This window comes from Melanerpes formicivorus, unplaced genomic scaffold (assembly GCF_026170545.1).
Source record: "Melanerpes formicivorus ecotype bairdi unplaced genomic scaffold, bMelFor1.0.p_v2 SCAF_7, whole genome shotgun sequence".
Lineage (NCBI taxonomy): Eukaryota > Metazoa > Chordata > Aves > Piciformes > Picidae > Melanerpes > Melanerpes formicivorus.
The window spans coordinates 448,289-465,491 of record NW_027142359.1 but is presented as its reverse complement, the minus strand read 5'-3'; the positions used below and the strand labels follow the sequence as shown (position 1 = coordinate 465,491).

Genomic DNA, 17,203 nt, shown 5'->3' with positions numbered 1-17,203 from the left:
AGCCTTGTCTGGATGTGTTCCTGTGTGACCTGTGCTGGATTCTATGGTCCTGCTGTGGCAGCGGGGCTGGACGTGGAAGATCCTCAGTGGTCCCTTCCAAGCCCTAACATCCTCTGGTCCTGTATGATTTTGGATGAGCTGCAACAATACCTTTACAACCCCATCAATTTGGTAGCTTTTTTTTTGCCAGTGATACCTCCCTGGGTGGTTATCTTGGGTATCTTGGGTTTCTTTGAGAATTGCTGTGTTCTTTATGAAAGTCCTTTATGGGGCTGTAAAGTTGAATCAATTACTTTATATTAACAATTCATGAGATTAATTTGCTACACCTGGACAACTGCCCAAGTACCTGTTTTACAGAATGGGAAGTCTACACACTTTATGGCTCCTAAAACTCTTTGCTAGAAACCATTGAAGAATATGAAGAGTCTTAGTACTCTTGTGCTCAGCAACAACAAACTTTAAAAGATATTCCAGCTTGTTTGAAGGATATAACAAACCTGAGTTAAGAAAAAACAACAGAAACACAGATAAAAATACTAGCAGATAGGTTTTAAAGCCTACCTTGAGCTGTATAATCATAAAGTGATACTAAGGAAGTGGGAGAGGCATATGCAAAGTTGGACAGGTGGACACCACACTGTGTAAATCAGCTGAGGATCTAGTCAAGAAAGCTTTGTGTAGCACCGAAGTTAGCTTGGGACTGCCCAGGGAGGTGGTGGAGTTGACATCTCTGGAGGTGTTTAAGGAAAGATTGGATGTGTCTCAGTGCCATGGTCTGGTCCATGTGGTGGTGTTGGGTCACAGGCTGGACTTGATGATCTCAGAGGTCTATTTCAGCCTCAGTAATGTGCAAGATGAAGGCAGGTGGGGTGGTTTGTAAGCAATGCAGATTAAGTTTGGTTGTTTCCTGCCAATTCAAAAGTCTATCTCCTGTCACTTAGTTGGCTCTGGAACCAAAGATGAGCTTGGGACAGCTGTCAGCAGGACATTCTCCAAGGACACAGCAGGCTCTGTATAATACTGCAGTGCAGCTTGGTATCCTCGTTGTTGTAGGTATTCAACCCGCCCGTGGTCAATCAGCAGCTTGCAGAGGCAGCCTATTCGCTTTCGCTCTTCAACAGTAAGAATCCTGGGTTCATGAAGAGGAGGCAAGAACAAATGACATGTGTCAGAATAGTTTTGTTAGCTAGTATTAAGTGTAGAAAAACCACTGTTCAGGCAAGCATGACTGCTGAAATGTTTTGAGACACGTGTCCATGCACAGATGCGTTTTTAAAGTGGGATATTTCTGCATGTGTAGGAAAGGGTTTCTGTAAAATCACACAATGGTCCAGGCTGGAAGGGACCTCCAAGGGTCATCCAGTCCAACCTCCCCACAGTCAGCAGGGACATCCCCAACTAGATCAGGTTGCCCAAGGCCTCATTCAGCCTCACCTTTAATATCTCCAGGGAAGAAGCCTCAACCACCTCCCTGTGCAACATGTTAGTGTTCCACCACCCTCACAGTAAACAACTTGTTCCTCACATTCAATCCAAATCTGCTCTGCTCTACTTTGAAGCCATTGCCCCTCATCCTGTCACTGCAGGCCTTTGTAAACAGTCTCTCCCAATCCTTATTATAAGTTCCATTCAGGTACTGGCAGGCTGCTATTAGGTCTCCCCAGAACCTCATCTTCTCCAGGCTGAACACCCCCAGTTCCCTCAGCCTGTCCTCATAGCAGAGGTGCTCCAACCCCCTGATAGTTTTTGTGGCCCTCCTCTGGACTCTCTCCATTGTGTCCATCCTTCCTATATTGGGGGCTCCAGACTTGGACACAGTACCTCTGGTGAGGTCTCACCAGAGCAAAGTGTCAGAATCATCTCTGTGGATCTGCTGGCAAGACGTCTTTTGATGCAGCCCAGGATGTGATTTGCCTTCTGGGCTGCAAGCTCACACTGCCTTCTCATCCATCAACACTCCCAAGTGCTTCTCCTCAGGGCTGCTTTCTATCACCTCCTCCCCTAGCCTGTATTGATAATGAGGATTGTTCCAGCCCAGATGCAGATCCGTGCACTTGCTCTTGTTGAATTTCATGAGGTTCACCTGGGCCCAGCTCTCCAGCTTGTCCAGGTCCCTCTGGATGACATCCTGTCCCTCTGCTGTATCAACAGCACCACTCAGCTTGGTGTCATCTGAGTCATTTTGAGGACCCAAAGCAGTTTCCCATACCACTATACATCATTCTGCTTTTCTGCAGAACTCCATTTGACATGAAAAAAAACCCAACAACTTACATACCCTTGTAAAGTGTCAGAAGCACTCTCTGTGTTGCTGAATGTTTGGTCATGTTCATCTGTGTCATTAGTTTGCTCTTCACATTCTTCACTTCTAGAGGCTTTGGCTGTGGTTTCTCGCATGCCACAAGTGGCCCAGCTGCTCATCCTCTGGAAATAATGGAATTCTACTGGCCCCAGTCCTACTGATTTAAAGAACTCTCTGCCTACATAATGTGTCCAGTCACACTTGTGATGGCAGCACAGTGCAATTACAATTCCAGCTACAGGCTTACAGTCGTCTTGATTGCATTCCTTATCAGAAGAACTGTCTGAAGCCTCCTCTGCCTTATCACTCCTGGAGCGCTTTGGTGCAGGCTCTTCATTTCCCCCATCACAGCAAGCTGTGTAACTTTCAACCAAGCATCTCAAAGCAAGATCTGGGGGGAAAAAAAAAACCTACATACATAGCCACCAAAAAAAGAGAGCAATGAGTAGCATGCCATTATTTATACAGGCTCTATCATGGTTGGGAATGTACTTCCCACAAGAAGAATAGAAGGATACATTACAGACTGGGCCAAAATGCAGTTTTAAGGGTAACTAAAAATTAACAAGCATGCTTTGAAAACATGAAAGCCCTAAATGCTAAATGAGTATTACAGAATCACAGCATGTTACAGGTTGGAAGGGACCTCCAGAGATCATCCAGTCCAACTCCCCTGACAAAAGCAGGACCGCCCAGGGTAGTTGCACAGGCTCACATCCAGGGGGTTCTGAAAGCCTCCAGAGGAGGAGACTCCACAACCACTCTGGGCAGCCTGATCCAGTGCTCTGTCACCCTCACTGTAAGGAAGTTTCTCCTCCTGTTGAGTTGAAACCTTCTATGATCAAGGTTTTACCTGTTGATCCTTGTCTTATTACTGTGCACCACTGAAAATAGCTTGGCCCCCTCCACTTGACACCCACCCCTCAGATATTGATAGGCATTGATCAGATCCCCTCTCAGCCTTCTCTTCTCCAGACTAAACAGCCCCAAGGCTGCCAGTCTCTCTTCACAGGGGAGATGCTCAACTCCCCTAATCATCCTCATGGCTCTCCATTGGACTGTCTCCAGCAGGTCTCTGTCTCTCTTGAACTGTGTACCCCAAGACTGGACACAGGATTGCAGATGTGGTCTCACCAGGGCAGAGTAGAGGGGGAGAAGAACCTTCCTCATGGAAAGGGGAATCAGACACTGGAATGGACTGCCCAGGGAGGTGGTAGAGTTGCTGTCCCTGGAGGTGTTTAAGGAAAGATTGGATGTGGCACTTAGTGCCATGGTGTGGTCAGGTCATAGACTGGACTTGATGATCTCAGAGGTCTGTTCCAGCCTCAATAGTTCTGTGATTCATTTGCTGTTCCACTGAAGTCCATAGGTATTTTTAGAATGTAGTTGCTACATTAAAAGACAAAGGGTCAGAGGCCAAGAAGAGCTTAGAAATGAGAGTTTGGAAGATCAGTCCATTCAGATTCCAACACTGAGTATCCTAACTTCCTGCTGTTAACACATGTATAATTCATACCTGTGGCAGCACCACACAAATGCTTCCCAATTCCTACCACTGGCAGCTTTTTCTTCTCCAGAAGAGGTACTTTCTCTGGGGTGGAAGAAAGAAAAAAGAAACACAGAGAGAATCTAAAACCACCTCAGAAACTCCGTTGTTATAGTTGGAGCAATATTTTTGCCTGGGTAATACAATTTCAGCACACTTAAAATAAAGAAATGTTTCCCAGTATGGAAAAATACAGTGGTGTGTACAGGCAGGGCAGTTATAAGCTATTAAAAAGAAATATTCTTTTCCTAAAACAAATGAAGGGAATTGGGTGCTGTGGCTGAGAAGCCTATTTAACCATTTCAGCTTTTCTCTCCTGCATATGAAACGTGAGCAATGAATACATCTACTGATAAGAGGCACTCTCACAAATCAGCTATGCTTAACACGTCAAGGATCTGCAGGACTTGCTTCAGCCTGCACACCTAAAACAAACAATGCAAAGGTGTTGAGTCCTGCAAGCTCTGAAAGACCTTCATGGTGGTTTTGTTTGGGTATTTAATTGTTAGCACTAAGAATAAGCTTCAAAGCCAAGTACTTTGGAGCATGCTACTGACAACCTGACTTAAGCTCCAGGGTTCAAAAATCTAACATTAAGCCTCTGCTTCAGAATTGTGCAAGCTGGGAAGGAACTTACTCAAACATAAATGTTGAATGTCAACTTGAAGCCTTTCAAACACAGAATCTTTCCTTTTATGTTTTCCATCCACCTACACAAACAGAATAAGGTGAGTAAGAGGAGTGTGTCCAGCTGATGGAGGGAGGTTCTCCTCTCCCTCTACTCTGCCCTAGTGAGGCCCCACCTGGAATACTGCATCCAACTCTGAGCTCCCCAGTTCAAGAGGGACAGGGATCTGCTGAGGAGGGTCCAATGTAGAGCTACAAGGATGATGAAGGGACAGGAGCATGTGCCCTATGAGGAGAGGCTGAGAGCCCTGGGGCTGTTTAGTCTGGAGAGGAGAAGACTGAGAGGGGATTTAATCAATGTCTATCAATATCTGAGGGCTGGGTGTCAGGAAGGAAGGGACAGGCTCTGCTCACTTGCGCCCTGGGATAGGACAAGGGGCAATGGATGTAAACTGCAGCACTGGAAGTTCCACCTCAACATGAGGAGGAACTTCTTTACTGTAAAGGTCCCAGAGCACTGGAACAGGCTTTCCAGAGAGGCTGTGGAGTCTCCTTCTCTGGAGCCTTTCAAGACCCATCTGGATGCATTCCTGTGTGACCTGCACTAAATTCTCTGGTCCTGCTCTGGCAGGGGGGGTTGGGGTGGAAGACCTCCAGAGGTCACTTCCAACCCCTAACATCCTGTGAGCCTGTGATTATGTAGGGCTGGCTACTAATCATTGTAACTTTGCTCCAGGTATTCATGCCAGCCTTTTTTCCTGTCAAGCTAACATTTGCACATTTCCATCATTATACACCTGGACCTTCTTCTAACACATTTGCTATTGGCAAAGTGTGGAATGTAAGCAATCATCCTTCCCAACCTTAACGTTTATAAAGGCTTTCTGTTATTTTTGGAGAGAAAAAACAAATACTAACAGCTTCCATGATAAAAGTTTGATGCTCTGCTAATGTGGCAATGCCCTTTCATACCTTAAATCTTGTAGTTGCCCTTTCTACAAGTAAAAACTGAACATTGTCAGCATCCTGCAAGGCAACATCAACCCAGTGAGACAGCTTTCCTCGTCCAGCTCCAAACTCAACAAAGCATCTTCCAGGGCCAAGCAAATGTAATTTTTCCATGTTACCTAAAATAGAAGCCTATAAATATGAAAAGGTTATTAGGCAGCATGCAAATGTATACACTGTGTGTTGCAATGCCTGATAGAAAATGATTACTTCACCAAACTGCAGAAAACTTTATGGAGTCTTCCCTTGCATGAGGGATTGGGGAATAGATCCTGTGAGGAAAATGGTTATCCATTATGGCTGGTCAGCATCACCCTGCTTTTCTTCCACTGCTCACATAACTGCTCACCCAGAAGTTTTTGGAATGGCTTTTTAGGATCAGGTGCACATCACAACATTAGAATCATAGAATCATCAGGGTTGGAAGGGACCTCAAGGATCACCTAGTTCTAATCCCCCTGCCATGGGCAGGGACACCTCACACTACAGCAGGTTGCTCAGAGCCACATCCAGCCTGGCCTTGAAAACCTCCAGGGATGAGGCTTCCACCACCTCCCTGGGCAACCTGTGCCAGTGTCTCACCACCCTCATAGGGAAGAATTTCTTCCTAACAACCAAGAATCTGGAGGTGCTGGAAGGTGTCCAGAGAAGGGCCACAAGGATGATTAGAGGGCTGGAACACCTCTGCCGTGAGGACAGACTGAGACAGTTGGGACTGTTTAGTCTGGAGAAGAGAAGGCTCCAAGGAGACCTAACTGTGGCCTTCCAGTATCTGAAGGGGGCTACAAGAAAGCTGGGGAGGGACATTTTAGGGTGTTAGGTAGTGATAGAATTGGGGGGAATGGAGCAAAACTAGACATAGGAAGATTCAGATTGGTTGTTAGGAAGAAATTCTTCTCCTAAACCAAAACCACAGCACTGCACGAGCTACTATGAAGAAAATTCACTTTATTCCAGCCTAAAATCAGCACAACCTAGTAAAGATAAAAAATAAAGATAAAACATACCTGTTGCTTCAAGTGCTTGAAAGCAGATTCCCCATTCTTTGGGTCATTTAAGGCTTCTTGTAGGGCTTGGTGGGACAGTACTTGTTCCTTCAGGCTATGTTCCAGGCCTGCATGCAAATGCATAACTTTTAGGCACAGGTTTTCAAGAGTTCCTGGGTTTTCCACACAGATGTTAGAATATTCAGACACAAGCACTAACAAAATAGTCTATTGGGAGCATAAACCTGTCATCATGTCTATAACAGCTGCATTTTTGTCTGTACTGAGATCATAGAATCATAGAATGGTTTGGGCTGGAAGGGACCTCCAAAGGTCATCCAGTCCAACCTCCCCACAGGCAGCAAGGATATCCCCAACTAGATCAGGTTGCCCAGGGCCTCACTGAGCCTCACCTTGAATATCTCCAGGGAAGGGGCCTCAACCACCTCCCTGGGCAACCTGTTCCAGTGTTCCACCACCCTCATAGTAAAGAGCTTCTTCCTCACATCCAACCTAAATCTGTTCTTCAGTTTGAAGCCATTGCCCTCTACCTGTCACTGCAGGCCTTTGCAAGTATCTGAGTGGGAAACACCACAAAATGAAAGGAAATTAACTCTATCAATAAAGGATCAGTGTTCTATCATTCTCTGGATCCAGTTTATTCTTCTGAGTAGACTTTAGCTATTGGAGGATTGCCTACATCTTGGTGATAATTACTTCAGATGTGTTGAGTGTCTCACATTTTCCTAGATACCTAACAGGAGCAGTAACAATGGCATATATTTAATTCAGTTCAAAGCATCTCATTTTCAGCAACAAATAAGCTCACCATTACTTGCTTTTTGCAACTTGATAATTAGGTTCTCCAGATCCTCTTTGGACAGAAAAGAGATTGGTACCTTTTGGAGACAAAAAAGCAACTAAACAAACAATGCTCACCCATAAATACAGGATCTTTTTGTTGTTGCTAGCTCTTCAGTTACAGGGGAAACTGCAACAGGGCATGCAGGAACTGGATGTTAGGACAAATAAATGTACTCACTTGTTTTTCTGTTATTTCTGCTGCATCCTTTAAACCTGCATTGATATCTTGAACAAAGTAGACCTTTAGAAATCAGAAGCAACCAGATTCTGTTAATTACCAGGCAACAAAAAGCTGCATCTTTCAGTGTTTTTCTCAAGGGACATAGCAAAAAAAGTTGTTCCAAGTAATTTGGTAATCTAATCCCAAATCTCCAGCAGAAATGCTTGTTCTGTTTTCACATGATTGAACACATTCATAAGCTGTTGATGCTTGCTGGACTAGAGACTATTTTAAGGTTTCCACATAATACTGAGAAGGCAGAAAGGCAGATGTCTGTTAAGACATGGATCCTATTCCAAACCCTCAGCACTGGCTGCAATGGTCAGCCTAGATTTCCATAATTCATTGCAAGCTTGAGTGAAGCAGGCAGTTGGCTAGGGCAGCAGACAGAGGTGGGAAAAAGCCTAGAGCCTCCCTCCTAGTTCTGCTTTCCAAGGACAATTTCTCATCAAGTCTCTCAAATGAATGGCATTAAGAGATACCTCTTAGAGAATGTTTCTGAGAAAAATGAATTCATCATTTTCATTTGTAACTAAGAGAACTGAAAAGCTGTACTGAAATAGAGTGAGGGGGGAACATAGAATAAACCTTTATTTAGAATAAACCAAACCAGGTTGGAAGAGACCTTCAAGATCATCGTGTCCAACCCATCAACCAATCCAACCCACCCAAACAGCTAACCTATGGCACCAAGCACCCCAGCAAGTCTCCCCCTGAACACCTCCAATGATGGCGACTCCACCACCTCCCCAGGCAGCCCATTCCAATGGGCAATCACTCTCTCTGTATAGAACTTCTTCCTAACATCCAACCTGAACCTCCCCTGGTGCAGCCTGAGACTGTGTCCTCTTGTTCTGGTACTGGCTGCCTGGGAGAAGAGACCAACCTCTGCCTGTCTACAACCTCCCTTCAGGTAGTTGTAGAGAGCAATAAGGTCACCCCTGAGTCTCCTCTTCTCCAGGCTAAGCAATCCCAGCTCCCTCAGCCTCTCCTCATAGGGCTTGTGTTCCAAACCCCTCACCAACTTTGTTGCCCTTCTCTGGACTCGTTCCAGCAAGTCAACATCCTTCCTAAACTGAGGGGCCCAGAACTGGACACAGGACTCAAGGTGTGGCCTAACCAGTGCAGTGTACAGGGGCAGAATGACCTCCCTGCTCCTGCTGGCCACACTGTTCCTGATGCAGGCCAGGATGCCATTGGCCCTCTTGGCTGCCTGGGCACACTGCAGGCTCATGTTCATCCTACCATCGACCAGTACCCCCAGGTCCCTCTCTGCCTGGCCACTCTCCAGCCACTCTGACCCCAGCCTGTAGCACTGCATGGGGTTGTTGTGGCCGATGTGCAGAACCTGGCACTTGGATGTGTTCAATCTCCTGCCCTTGGACTCTGCCCATCTGTCCAGCCTGTCGAGGTCCCTCTGCAGAGCCTCTCTACCCTCCAGCAGATCATAGAGGATGAGGAGACTGGAATGTGAATTTCATTTCAGCAAGCACTTATCATAGAATCAAAGAATTGTCTGGGTTGCAAGGATCATCTAGTTCCACTCACAGAATCACCAAGGTTGGAAGAGACCTCAAAGATCATCAAGTCCAACCAGTCACCACAGACCCCATGACTAATCCTCCTGCCACGGGCAGGGACACCTCACACTAGATCAGGTTGCTCAAAGCCACATCCAGCCTGGCCTGAATCAGCTTCAATACTGTCCTTACTGCAGGGCTTGTTAAGGCTTCTGTGCTGCAGTTCACAGTTACTGTCAGCACAGCAAATTCTCTGCAGAGCTGCACTGTTTAGGGCTTTCACCTGAGAGGAAGCAGTGCTGAATTCACACCACACTTACTGGTTTGGGCTTCTCTCTTGAATTACATTTTTTTAGATGCTTCTGCAGTTGGTCCTCATACACGGTGCTGAAATCCAGATGGAAAGAGAAGTCAATTACCAGCACTTAGCACGTCAGCTCTGATAAAGCCTAAGGAAAGCATTTACATGTACTCACTGTTTGGGATCAAGAGGGCAGGGAATTCTTTTTCTGTCGTTTTCTTTCTAGTTATGAAAGAAAAGTTTTAGACAGCAGTTCAGCATGCATTCAGTGTTCCCGTTTTAGAAAGAACTGCTGTGGGACATCTTAGTTTCATAAAACATCTAGTCTGATGTAGGGGAGAGAATCGGAATGGAGAAACCGAGACAAGGCTTTAATACCTAAATGGATCCTACAAGAATAAGCCTATGATGTAATGGCAACGCTACTGCTGGGCTGAAGCGGTGGCTTTAGCACACCCAGGGCTGTTGCGGGGCCAGCTGAGGCGGTCATGCCCCCCCGGCACCCTGGCCTGTCACCGGGGCTTCCTGTCTGTCCGAGTCCCCGGCAGGGAACCCGAGGCTCTCCTAAGACTTCCCCATCCCCCCAGCCGGAGAAGGGGACCTGCTACACCGCCCGGCATGGCCCAGTACCTCCTGCTGCCCATGCTCTCCGCAAAACCGCCTCCCAGGAGCCGGGATCATCTTGCAGAAGCGGTTCTTCCTTTGCACGAAGTAGGCACATCGTCCTGGCGGAGGGGAGCCGCGGCCCGCCGCCGGCCGCTGCGCCGCCATGTCCGTCCCAGCATGCCCTGCGCGCGCCGCCTCGCCTCCATCTTGAGGCCCCTCCTCCGCGGGAGCCGGGCGCCAAACTCGAAGCGCAAGATGGCGGTGGAGAGCCTGTTCAACCGGCCGGTCTGCGTGCAGCTGCGCTGCCAGGGCTGCGAGGAGAGGTGAGGGGCTGGCTGGGGCGGCGCGGCGCGGGGGGCCCGGGCTCGCTTTCCTCGCTCCCTGTGCGGAAGCTCTGTCTCGTTCCTTAGGAGACAGGCTGCGGGGCTCTTTACCGGGGCCCTGCGCTTTCTGCGAGTGGTGAGCTGCGTAGCCGCCTGCTTTGCTCGGCCTTTGGGGCTGCTGATAGTCAGGATCCTCTGGGTCAGAGGAGAGGGGACGTGGCCGCAGCAAGGCGGGAGGTAGGGAGCGAGGGCTGGAGCGGGTGCTGCGGGTGGCTTGCCAGGGCAGAGGGGCTGGAGGGAGCTGCAGTAGCGGAGAAACCGCGCGGGGGCTTTGCAGGGCGCTGTGGGGGCTCGGGGACACACTCCGCAGGCGATCCGAGTGTCCCGGCATGTCTGTCTGTGCCGGGATGTCTGTGCCGGGGTGTCTGTCTGTGCCGGCCCCGCACAGGCCCCGGCGGCGCTGCCCGTCGGGCGGGCCGGGCTGGTGTTTGCGCGTCTCCCGGGGCGCGGCGGTTGCCCCGCGGCAGGCCCGGCCTCCTCTCCTCCTCCCCAGCCTCGCTGAGGCCTCCTGGGGCGCTGCCAGCTCCCTCTTTACTGTCTCCGCGGCAGGCCCGGCCTCCTCTCCTCCTCCCCAGCCTCGCTGAGGCCTCCTGGGGCGCTGCCAGCTCCCTCTTTACTGTCTCCGCGGCAGGGGCCGGCCCGCGGGTCTGCCGCGATCGGCTTGCAGAGGAGTAAGTCAGCCTGGGCTCCTCCCTGCGCAGGGCTTAGCAGCGGCGTTAGCGCAAGCCCAGGACTCTGCCGTGCGTCGTTCGCTCAAAGTGCGCTGGTCGCAGCCACACAGGTCTCGTCCGCATTGGATGGCCTCTGCAGGCGCTAGGGCTCCTGCGGCTTGCCTGTGCTGGAAGGCACGGAACGGCTGATGTCTGTGGGTGTGTTCTGTAGTGCCAGGAACTAAACAGGTGCTCGGCAAGAAGTCACAGTATCACAGTATCACCAAGGTTGGAAGAGACCTCAAAGATCATCGAGTCCAACCTGTCACCACAGACCTCATGACTAAACCATGGCACCAAGTGCCACGTCCAATCCCCTCCTGAACACCCCCAGGGATGGTGACTCCACCACCTCCCTGGGCAGCACATTCCAATGGCGAACTACTCTCTCTGTGAAGAACTTTCTCCTCACCTCCAGCCTAAACTCCCCCTGGTGCAGCTTGAGACTGTGTCCTCTTGTTCTGGTGCTGGTTGCCTGGGAGAAGAGACCAACCCCCTCCTGGCTACAACCACCCTTCAGGTAGTTGTAGAGAGCAATAAGGTCACCCCTGAGCCTCCTCTTCTCCAGGCTAAACAATCCCAGCTCCCTCAGCCTCTCCTCACAGGGCTGTGCTCAAGGCCTCTCCCCAGCCTCGTTGCCCTTCTCTGGACATGCTCAAGTGTCTCAATGTCCTTCTCAAACTGGGGGGCTAATGAAGACAAGGTAGTAATGTACAGGTGATCAGCAACAGTTTCAGCAATCGCTAGTAAAGTTCACCAGGCTTTTCAATGGGTTCTAGGCTCTGGACAAAGTTACAAAAATTCTGCTTTGCTATGGATAAAAAGCAACAAAAAAACCCAGGAAAACCCTGAGCTGACTGAGGAGCTGTGATAATAACTGAAACTGGGGGGCTTTCAGATATTGTTAGTAGTCATCAAGGGGAACCTCCATGTATTCAGTCTGCAGAAGAGAAGGCTCCGAGGTGACCTCATTGTGGCCTTCCAGTATCTGAAGGGGGCCTACAGGAAGGCTGGGGAAGGACTTCTCAGGATCTCAGGTAGTGATAGGACTAGGGGGAATGGGATGAAGCTGGAGGTGGGGAGATTCAGGCTGGATGTGAGGAGGAGGTTCTTCCCCATGAGAGTGGTGAAGCCCTGGAATGGGTTGTCCAGGGAGGTGGTCGAGGCCCTGTCCCTGGAGGTGTTTAAGCCCAGGCTGGACGAGGCTGTGGCCAGGCTGATCTAGTGTGGGGTGTCCCTGCCCATGGCAGGGGGGTTGGAACTAGATGATCCTTGAGGTCCCTTCCAACCCTGACTGATACTATGATACTATCAGCCTGAATTTGTTTGGTTTTAGGCTATCATTTGATTCCTGTGAGGTGGCTGGCAACATATGCTATTGAGAGAATGTTTTCTCCATTTGTTACTAAGTTTCATCTCTTTGTATGCAGGAGGCTAAACGTTCGAGTGAACATCGAGCTGCTGTCAATTTCGAATCCTGTCCATAAAAAGGTTTGTGGATTTAGCTGTATTTGTAACATTCCTTAGCTATTATCTCATTTTTGTTGTTTAAAAGGACAAATTGGCAAAGGCAAAGCAAAATAGCATCTCACTGTGTTTGTCACTTTGTTTTGGTGTCACTTCTTGAGTAATTTGGTTGGTTTGTTTTAGTTGTTTTTTCCTTAGCCTTTTTATGCCTCTCTCTTAGTCTGGGTCTTAATAAACTTGCACATTAAAAGTATTTGGAGAGCCTCAGAAAAAGCTGTGTTGCAAGTTGAAGAGCAGTCTCACTTGAAGTCTGCTCAATGCTATTTAAGAATGTAGAGCAGCAGTTCTCTTTGCAAAGTCCTCATCCTAACTAGCAAAAATGACAGCTTGCCTCTTAATCTATCATTTTGCTTTTTATTGGTAAGTGTGTTAGTCCTTGAGTATCTGGAAGGAGGTCATGTCATTCACTTGCAGTAAAAAATACAGAAAAGCTTCTTTCTCAGGAAAAATGTCAGTGGTATGACTACTGTAGACTATAAAACCTTCTCTGTTTAGTGTCTAATTTGTTACTTAATGTTGTGGTAGGTGGGTGTACAGTTGGAGTGGTTGTTAGGTGGGTACAGTATTGCTGAGTAAAGACTTGTTTGTAAAGGGAGTACAGCATGGTTCTGCTGGCTGTGACAGTATTGAGTGTGAAGAAGCAGTTCAGTTAAGAAGTGTGTACCACGTTGCAGCCTCTGTAAGGAGGAGTGTGGAAGTAAAGCTGGCTACAGACAGTGGTGAGTGATCAGTCTAAAAAGGTAACTACACTTACATGCTTGGATCACTTAATGGGACCCCAAACCAAGCAGGTGTTCTGCTCCTACCCAATAGCCACGCTCCAGCTGGCATTAGTTTTAACATAGACTAGCTGCATGTGTTGATCCCCAAGTTTGCTTATGCATCTCTTGAGAGTTTTGTTCATGTTACTGGTATCTGAACTGCTGAAACACACTTCAGTCCTGTGTAAGCACGTGTGCTGTGATCACACTGTGGTTATGTTAGAAGAGCTGTTAGGTTTATATTTCATTTTCCCTCTGTGAAGGAATGTTAGAGTCTTCACACAGGTTTGTGCCTCGTTAAAGAGAGCAGGTGCCTGATGCTAGGTGCTTTGCAGAGCCTTTAATGACAAAACACTGTGTAGACTTCCAGCAAATCACAGAATCACCAAGGTTGGAAGAGACCTCAAAGGTCATCAAGTCCAACCTGTCACCACAGACCTCATGACTAAGCCATGGCACCAAGTGCCACATCCAATCCCCTCTTGAACACCTCCAGGGATAGCGACTCCACCACCTCCCTGGGCAGCACATTCCAATGGCGAACGACTCGCGTGGTGAAGAACTTTCTCCTCACCTCGAGTCTAAACTTCCCCTGGCACAGCTTGAGACTGTGTCCTCTTGTTCTGGTGCTGGTTGCTAGAGAGAAGAGACTAACCCCTTCCTGGCTACAACCTCCCTTCGGGTAGTTGTAGAGAGCAATAAGGTCTTCCCTGAGCTTTCTCTTCTCCAGGCTAAACAACCCCAGCTCCCTCAGCCTCTCCTCGCAGGGCTGTGCTCAAGGCCTCTCCCCAGCCTTGTTGCCCTTCTCTGGGCACACTCAAGTGTCTCAATGTCCCTCTTAAACTGAGGGGCCAATGAGTTTAGTTTTTAATAGCTAAGCAGCATACAGTTTTCCTTGCCAGCTTCAGCTGTGCCCATTTTGTTTGCTCTGTGAGGCTCTGTGTTCAAATACACAAACTCTTCAGAAGATGGTTTCTTAAACTTTTAGGAGCAGTATGCTCTGAAAAGCTTCCAGTTGTGGGGATGATGTTTTTGTCACCCACTACACTTCTACTTCATGACAGGGGAAAACCAGCAAGTGGTTTTATTTCTGATGAAGGCACATGGAACTTTGTAAACTGCTGCTCAAAGTGGAAGCCTTTTATTTGGGATGGGTTTTGAGAGGTATTTTTTTCTGGTTTGGATTTTTTTTTGTCCCGCTGTTGAAGTTGTGCAAAGCATTGAATGTTTTCTGTTAATGGGTTGCCACAATTCTGTCATGTTTTTGGTTAAGCAGTGAAAAACAGCATTAAATCCTGTTTGCAGCAGTGGTTTACAATGTTTAAACAATCCTGCAGGGTGGCTTACAGTATTTTTAAATCTTATCTAAGTGTCTGTCTTTTCCAGGATTTAGCTGTCAGATTGACTGATGATACTGATCCTTTTTTCCTTTACAACCTTGTCATATCCGAGGAGGATTTTCAAAGGTAAGTACAGTGATGTCTTGTCCATGAAATGTCTCTAAGTGGTGGGGGGTAGGTAGTGCTTTTAGCTTAGAATGGTCCATCTTGGAGTTTAGCTTCTAGCATTTTTCACTCCTGGAGTTTCGTCAGTGTTTTGGTGGGTTTGTTCTCTGACCAGGTGGTGAAACAGCCAAGCAAAGAAAGGTGATTGAGGCAATCCCAGGCACAAATCTAGGCTGGGCAGTAACTGGCTGGAAAGCAGCCCTGAGGAGAGAGACTTGGGGGTGCTGGTGGATGAGAAGCTCAACAGGAGCTCTCAGTGTGCACTTGCAGCCCAGAAAGCCAATCAGATCCTGGGCTGCATCATGAGAAGTGTGGCCAGCAGGTCGAGGGAGGTGATCCTCCCCCTCTACTCAGCCCTGGTGAGACCCCACCTGGAGTACTGCCTCCAGTTCTGGAGCCCCTATTACAAGAGGGATGTGGAGGTGCTGGAAGGTGTCCAGAGAAGGGCCACAAGGATGATCAGAGGGCTGGAGCACCTCTCCTATGAGGACAGACTGAAGGAGTTGGGGCTGTTCAGTCTGCAGAAGAGAAGGCTCCGAGGTGACCTAATTGTGGCCTTCCAGTATCTGAAGGGGGCCTACAGGAAGGCTGGGGAAGGACTTCTCAGGATCTCAGGTAGTGATAGGACTAGGGGGAATGGAATGAAGCTGGAGGTGGGGAGATTCAGGCTGGATGTGAGGAGGAGGTTCTTCACCATGAGAGTGGTGAAGCCCTGGAATGGGTTGTCCAGGGAGGTGGTTGAGGCCTCATCCCTGGAGGTGTTTAAGAGCAGGCTGGATGAGGCTCTGGCCAGGCTGATCTAGTGTGGGGTGTCCCTGCCCATGGCAGGGGGGTTGGAACTAGATGATCCTTGTGGTCCCTTCCAACCCTGACTGATACTATGATTGTGCAGATGAGTGACAGAATCCTGCTGTTAAGTTCCCTGCATGGCAACAGTACCACAGCTTATATTGCTGTTTGCATTTTCTATGTGTCACAGCTACTTCTTACAGACTGTTGTATGTGTGAGTTATTCCAAGGAATACTTGCACCAGGAAAGCCTGTTGATGGGGATTCACAGACTTGAGCCTTTGCCTTAAGGGTTTGCTGCACAGTAATTATTTGGGTCTCATTTTATTTGCTCAGGACTTGATGAAATCTGGGCACTAGGCACAAACAGTTCAGCTTTCTGCTTTGTGATTTGGTGGTTGTGAGGGGCTTGGTTTGTTTGTTTGCTTGGATGTTTTTTTCCTTTTGATTTTACAGTGATCTGTGTGTGGGTCAAAAGGCAAACAGTGTTGGTAGAACAGATAGACAGAAAAAGTGTGGTGTTGTAGTGGGTATGCCTTTGTGTATACATGAATGTCTGGTTTTGTCTTTACTGTGTCAGTGGTGAAGGGGCACAATTAAATAAGCAGGCAGGCAAAGTCTTGATAATGGTTGAGTATCATCTCATATTTTGCTTCTCCCTTGCACCCCCATCTACTAGTTCTACCACTCTTTGCTGTAAGGAGGTCCACTCAAGGGAGCACACTTGTTTGGCCTCAGTAACTTCTTTTCCTTGTGCAAACCTTTTTCAAGACCCCTCATAATCAGAAATATTCTCTGATGGTCATCCAAGACATGATTTGTTCTGTGCTCAGGATTGAGGATAGCATGCTAGCAAACTTCAGTGATGCTCTCAGAGTTAATTCTTTCTATGAGTGTAACCAAAATGCTTTTATAGGAAACAAATCCCTTTCAATACATTGCTAAGACTTTATTTCTCCAATTTGTTTATACAGTTTAAAATCCCAGCAAGGTCTCTTGGTGGACTTCTCTGCTTTCCCACAAAAATTCATAGATCTGCTTCAGCAATGCATTCAGGAACAGAGCAAAGATATGCCAAGGTAGGTAATAAGTGAGTGCCATGTCCTTAAACCCTTGTCAGCCACACAGACTGAGAAGGGTCAGCAGGGCAAGGGGAATTCAGCCTTCCTCTGGATGCATCAGTCAGTGGATGTTAGGGACAAAACCTAAGTCTTGGGAGAGCTGAGCAGTGGAGTTGTCTAGTATGAAATCTCCAGCTCAAGTTAAAGCTGGCAATCTTCAGAGCTGAGGAGGTGTGCAAGGATGCAGCACTGGTCTTTTTATTTCTTCATTGGTTTTTAATGCTGGAGAGTGAATCTGAATTTGAGGGATCAAGGTGTAAATCATAGTATCATAGTATCAGTCAGGGTTGGAAGGGACCACAAGGATCATCTAGTTCCAACCCCCCTGCCATGGGCAGGGACACCCCACACTAGATCAGGCTGCTCAGAGCCTCATCCAGCCTGCTCTTAAACACCTCCAGGGACAGGGCCCCAACCACCTCCC

The 17,203-nt window shown here is 48.0% G+C and overlaps 2 protein-coding genes across 4 annotated transcripts in view; one reads left to right on the top strand and one right to left on the bottom strand.

Moving 5' to 3' along the window:
* Positions 1–445: 445 nt before the first annotated feature.
* TRMT13 (tRNA methyltransferase 13 homolog) lies at positions 446–10,190 on the bottom strand. 2 transcript variants are annotated; one of them, XM_068140574.1, is made up of 11 exons: positions 10,008–10,190; positions 9,553–9,599; positions 9,397–9,463; positions 7,515–7,577; positions 7,302–7,371; positions 6,494–6,600; positions 5,451–5,618; positions 4,489–4,561; positions 3,822–3,896; positions 2,282–2,696; positions 446–1,132 (listed from the first exon to the last, which is right to left on the bottom strand). In XM_068140574.1, exons 1-11 carry the CDS (start codon positions 10,146–10,148, stop codon positions 937–939), a joined length of 1,422 nt encoding a protein of 473 aa, XP_067996675.1. In that variant the 5' UTR covers positions 10,149–10,190; the 3' UTR covers positions 446–936. The 2 variants fall into 2 exon arrangements, with proteins under 2 accessions (XP_067996675.1, XP_067996676.1); XM_068140575.1 differs by lacking the exon at positions 9,553–9,599 and having other exon boundaries at positions 10,008–10,101.
* Positions 10,079–17,203, top strand: part of SASS6 (SAS-6 centriolar assembly protein) — a 21,202-nt gene continuing 14,077 nt past the window's right edge. The window contains exons 1-4 of one of the 2 annotated variants that reach the window (XM_068140571.1): positions 10,079–10,306; positions 12,507–12,567; positions 14,751–14,830; positions 16,633–16,737. In XM_068140571.1, coding sequence (XP_067996672.1) covers positions 10,161–10,306; positions 12,507–12,567; positions 14,751–14,830; positions 16,633–16,737 — 392 coding nt within the window. In that variant the 5' untranslated portion in view covers positions 10,079–10,160. The remainder of the gene's footprint in view (positions 10,307–12,506; positions 12,568–14,750; positions 14,831–16,632; positions 16,738–17,203) is intronic. The other variant, XM_068140572.1, reaches the window with a different exon arrangement.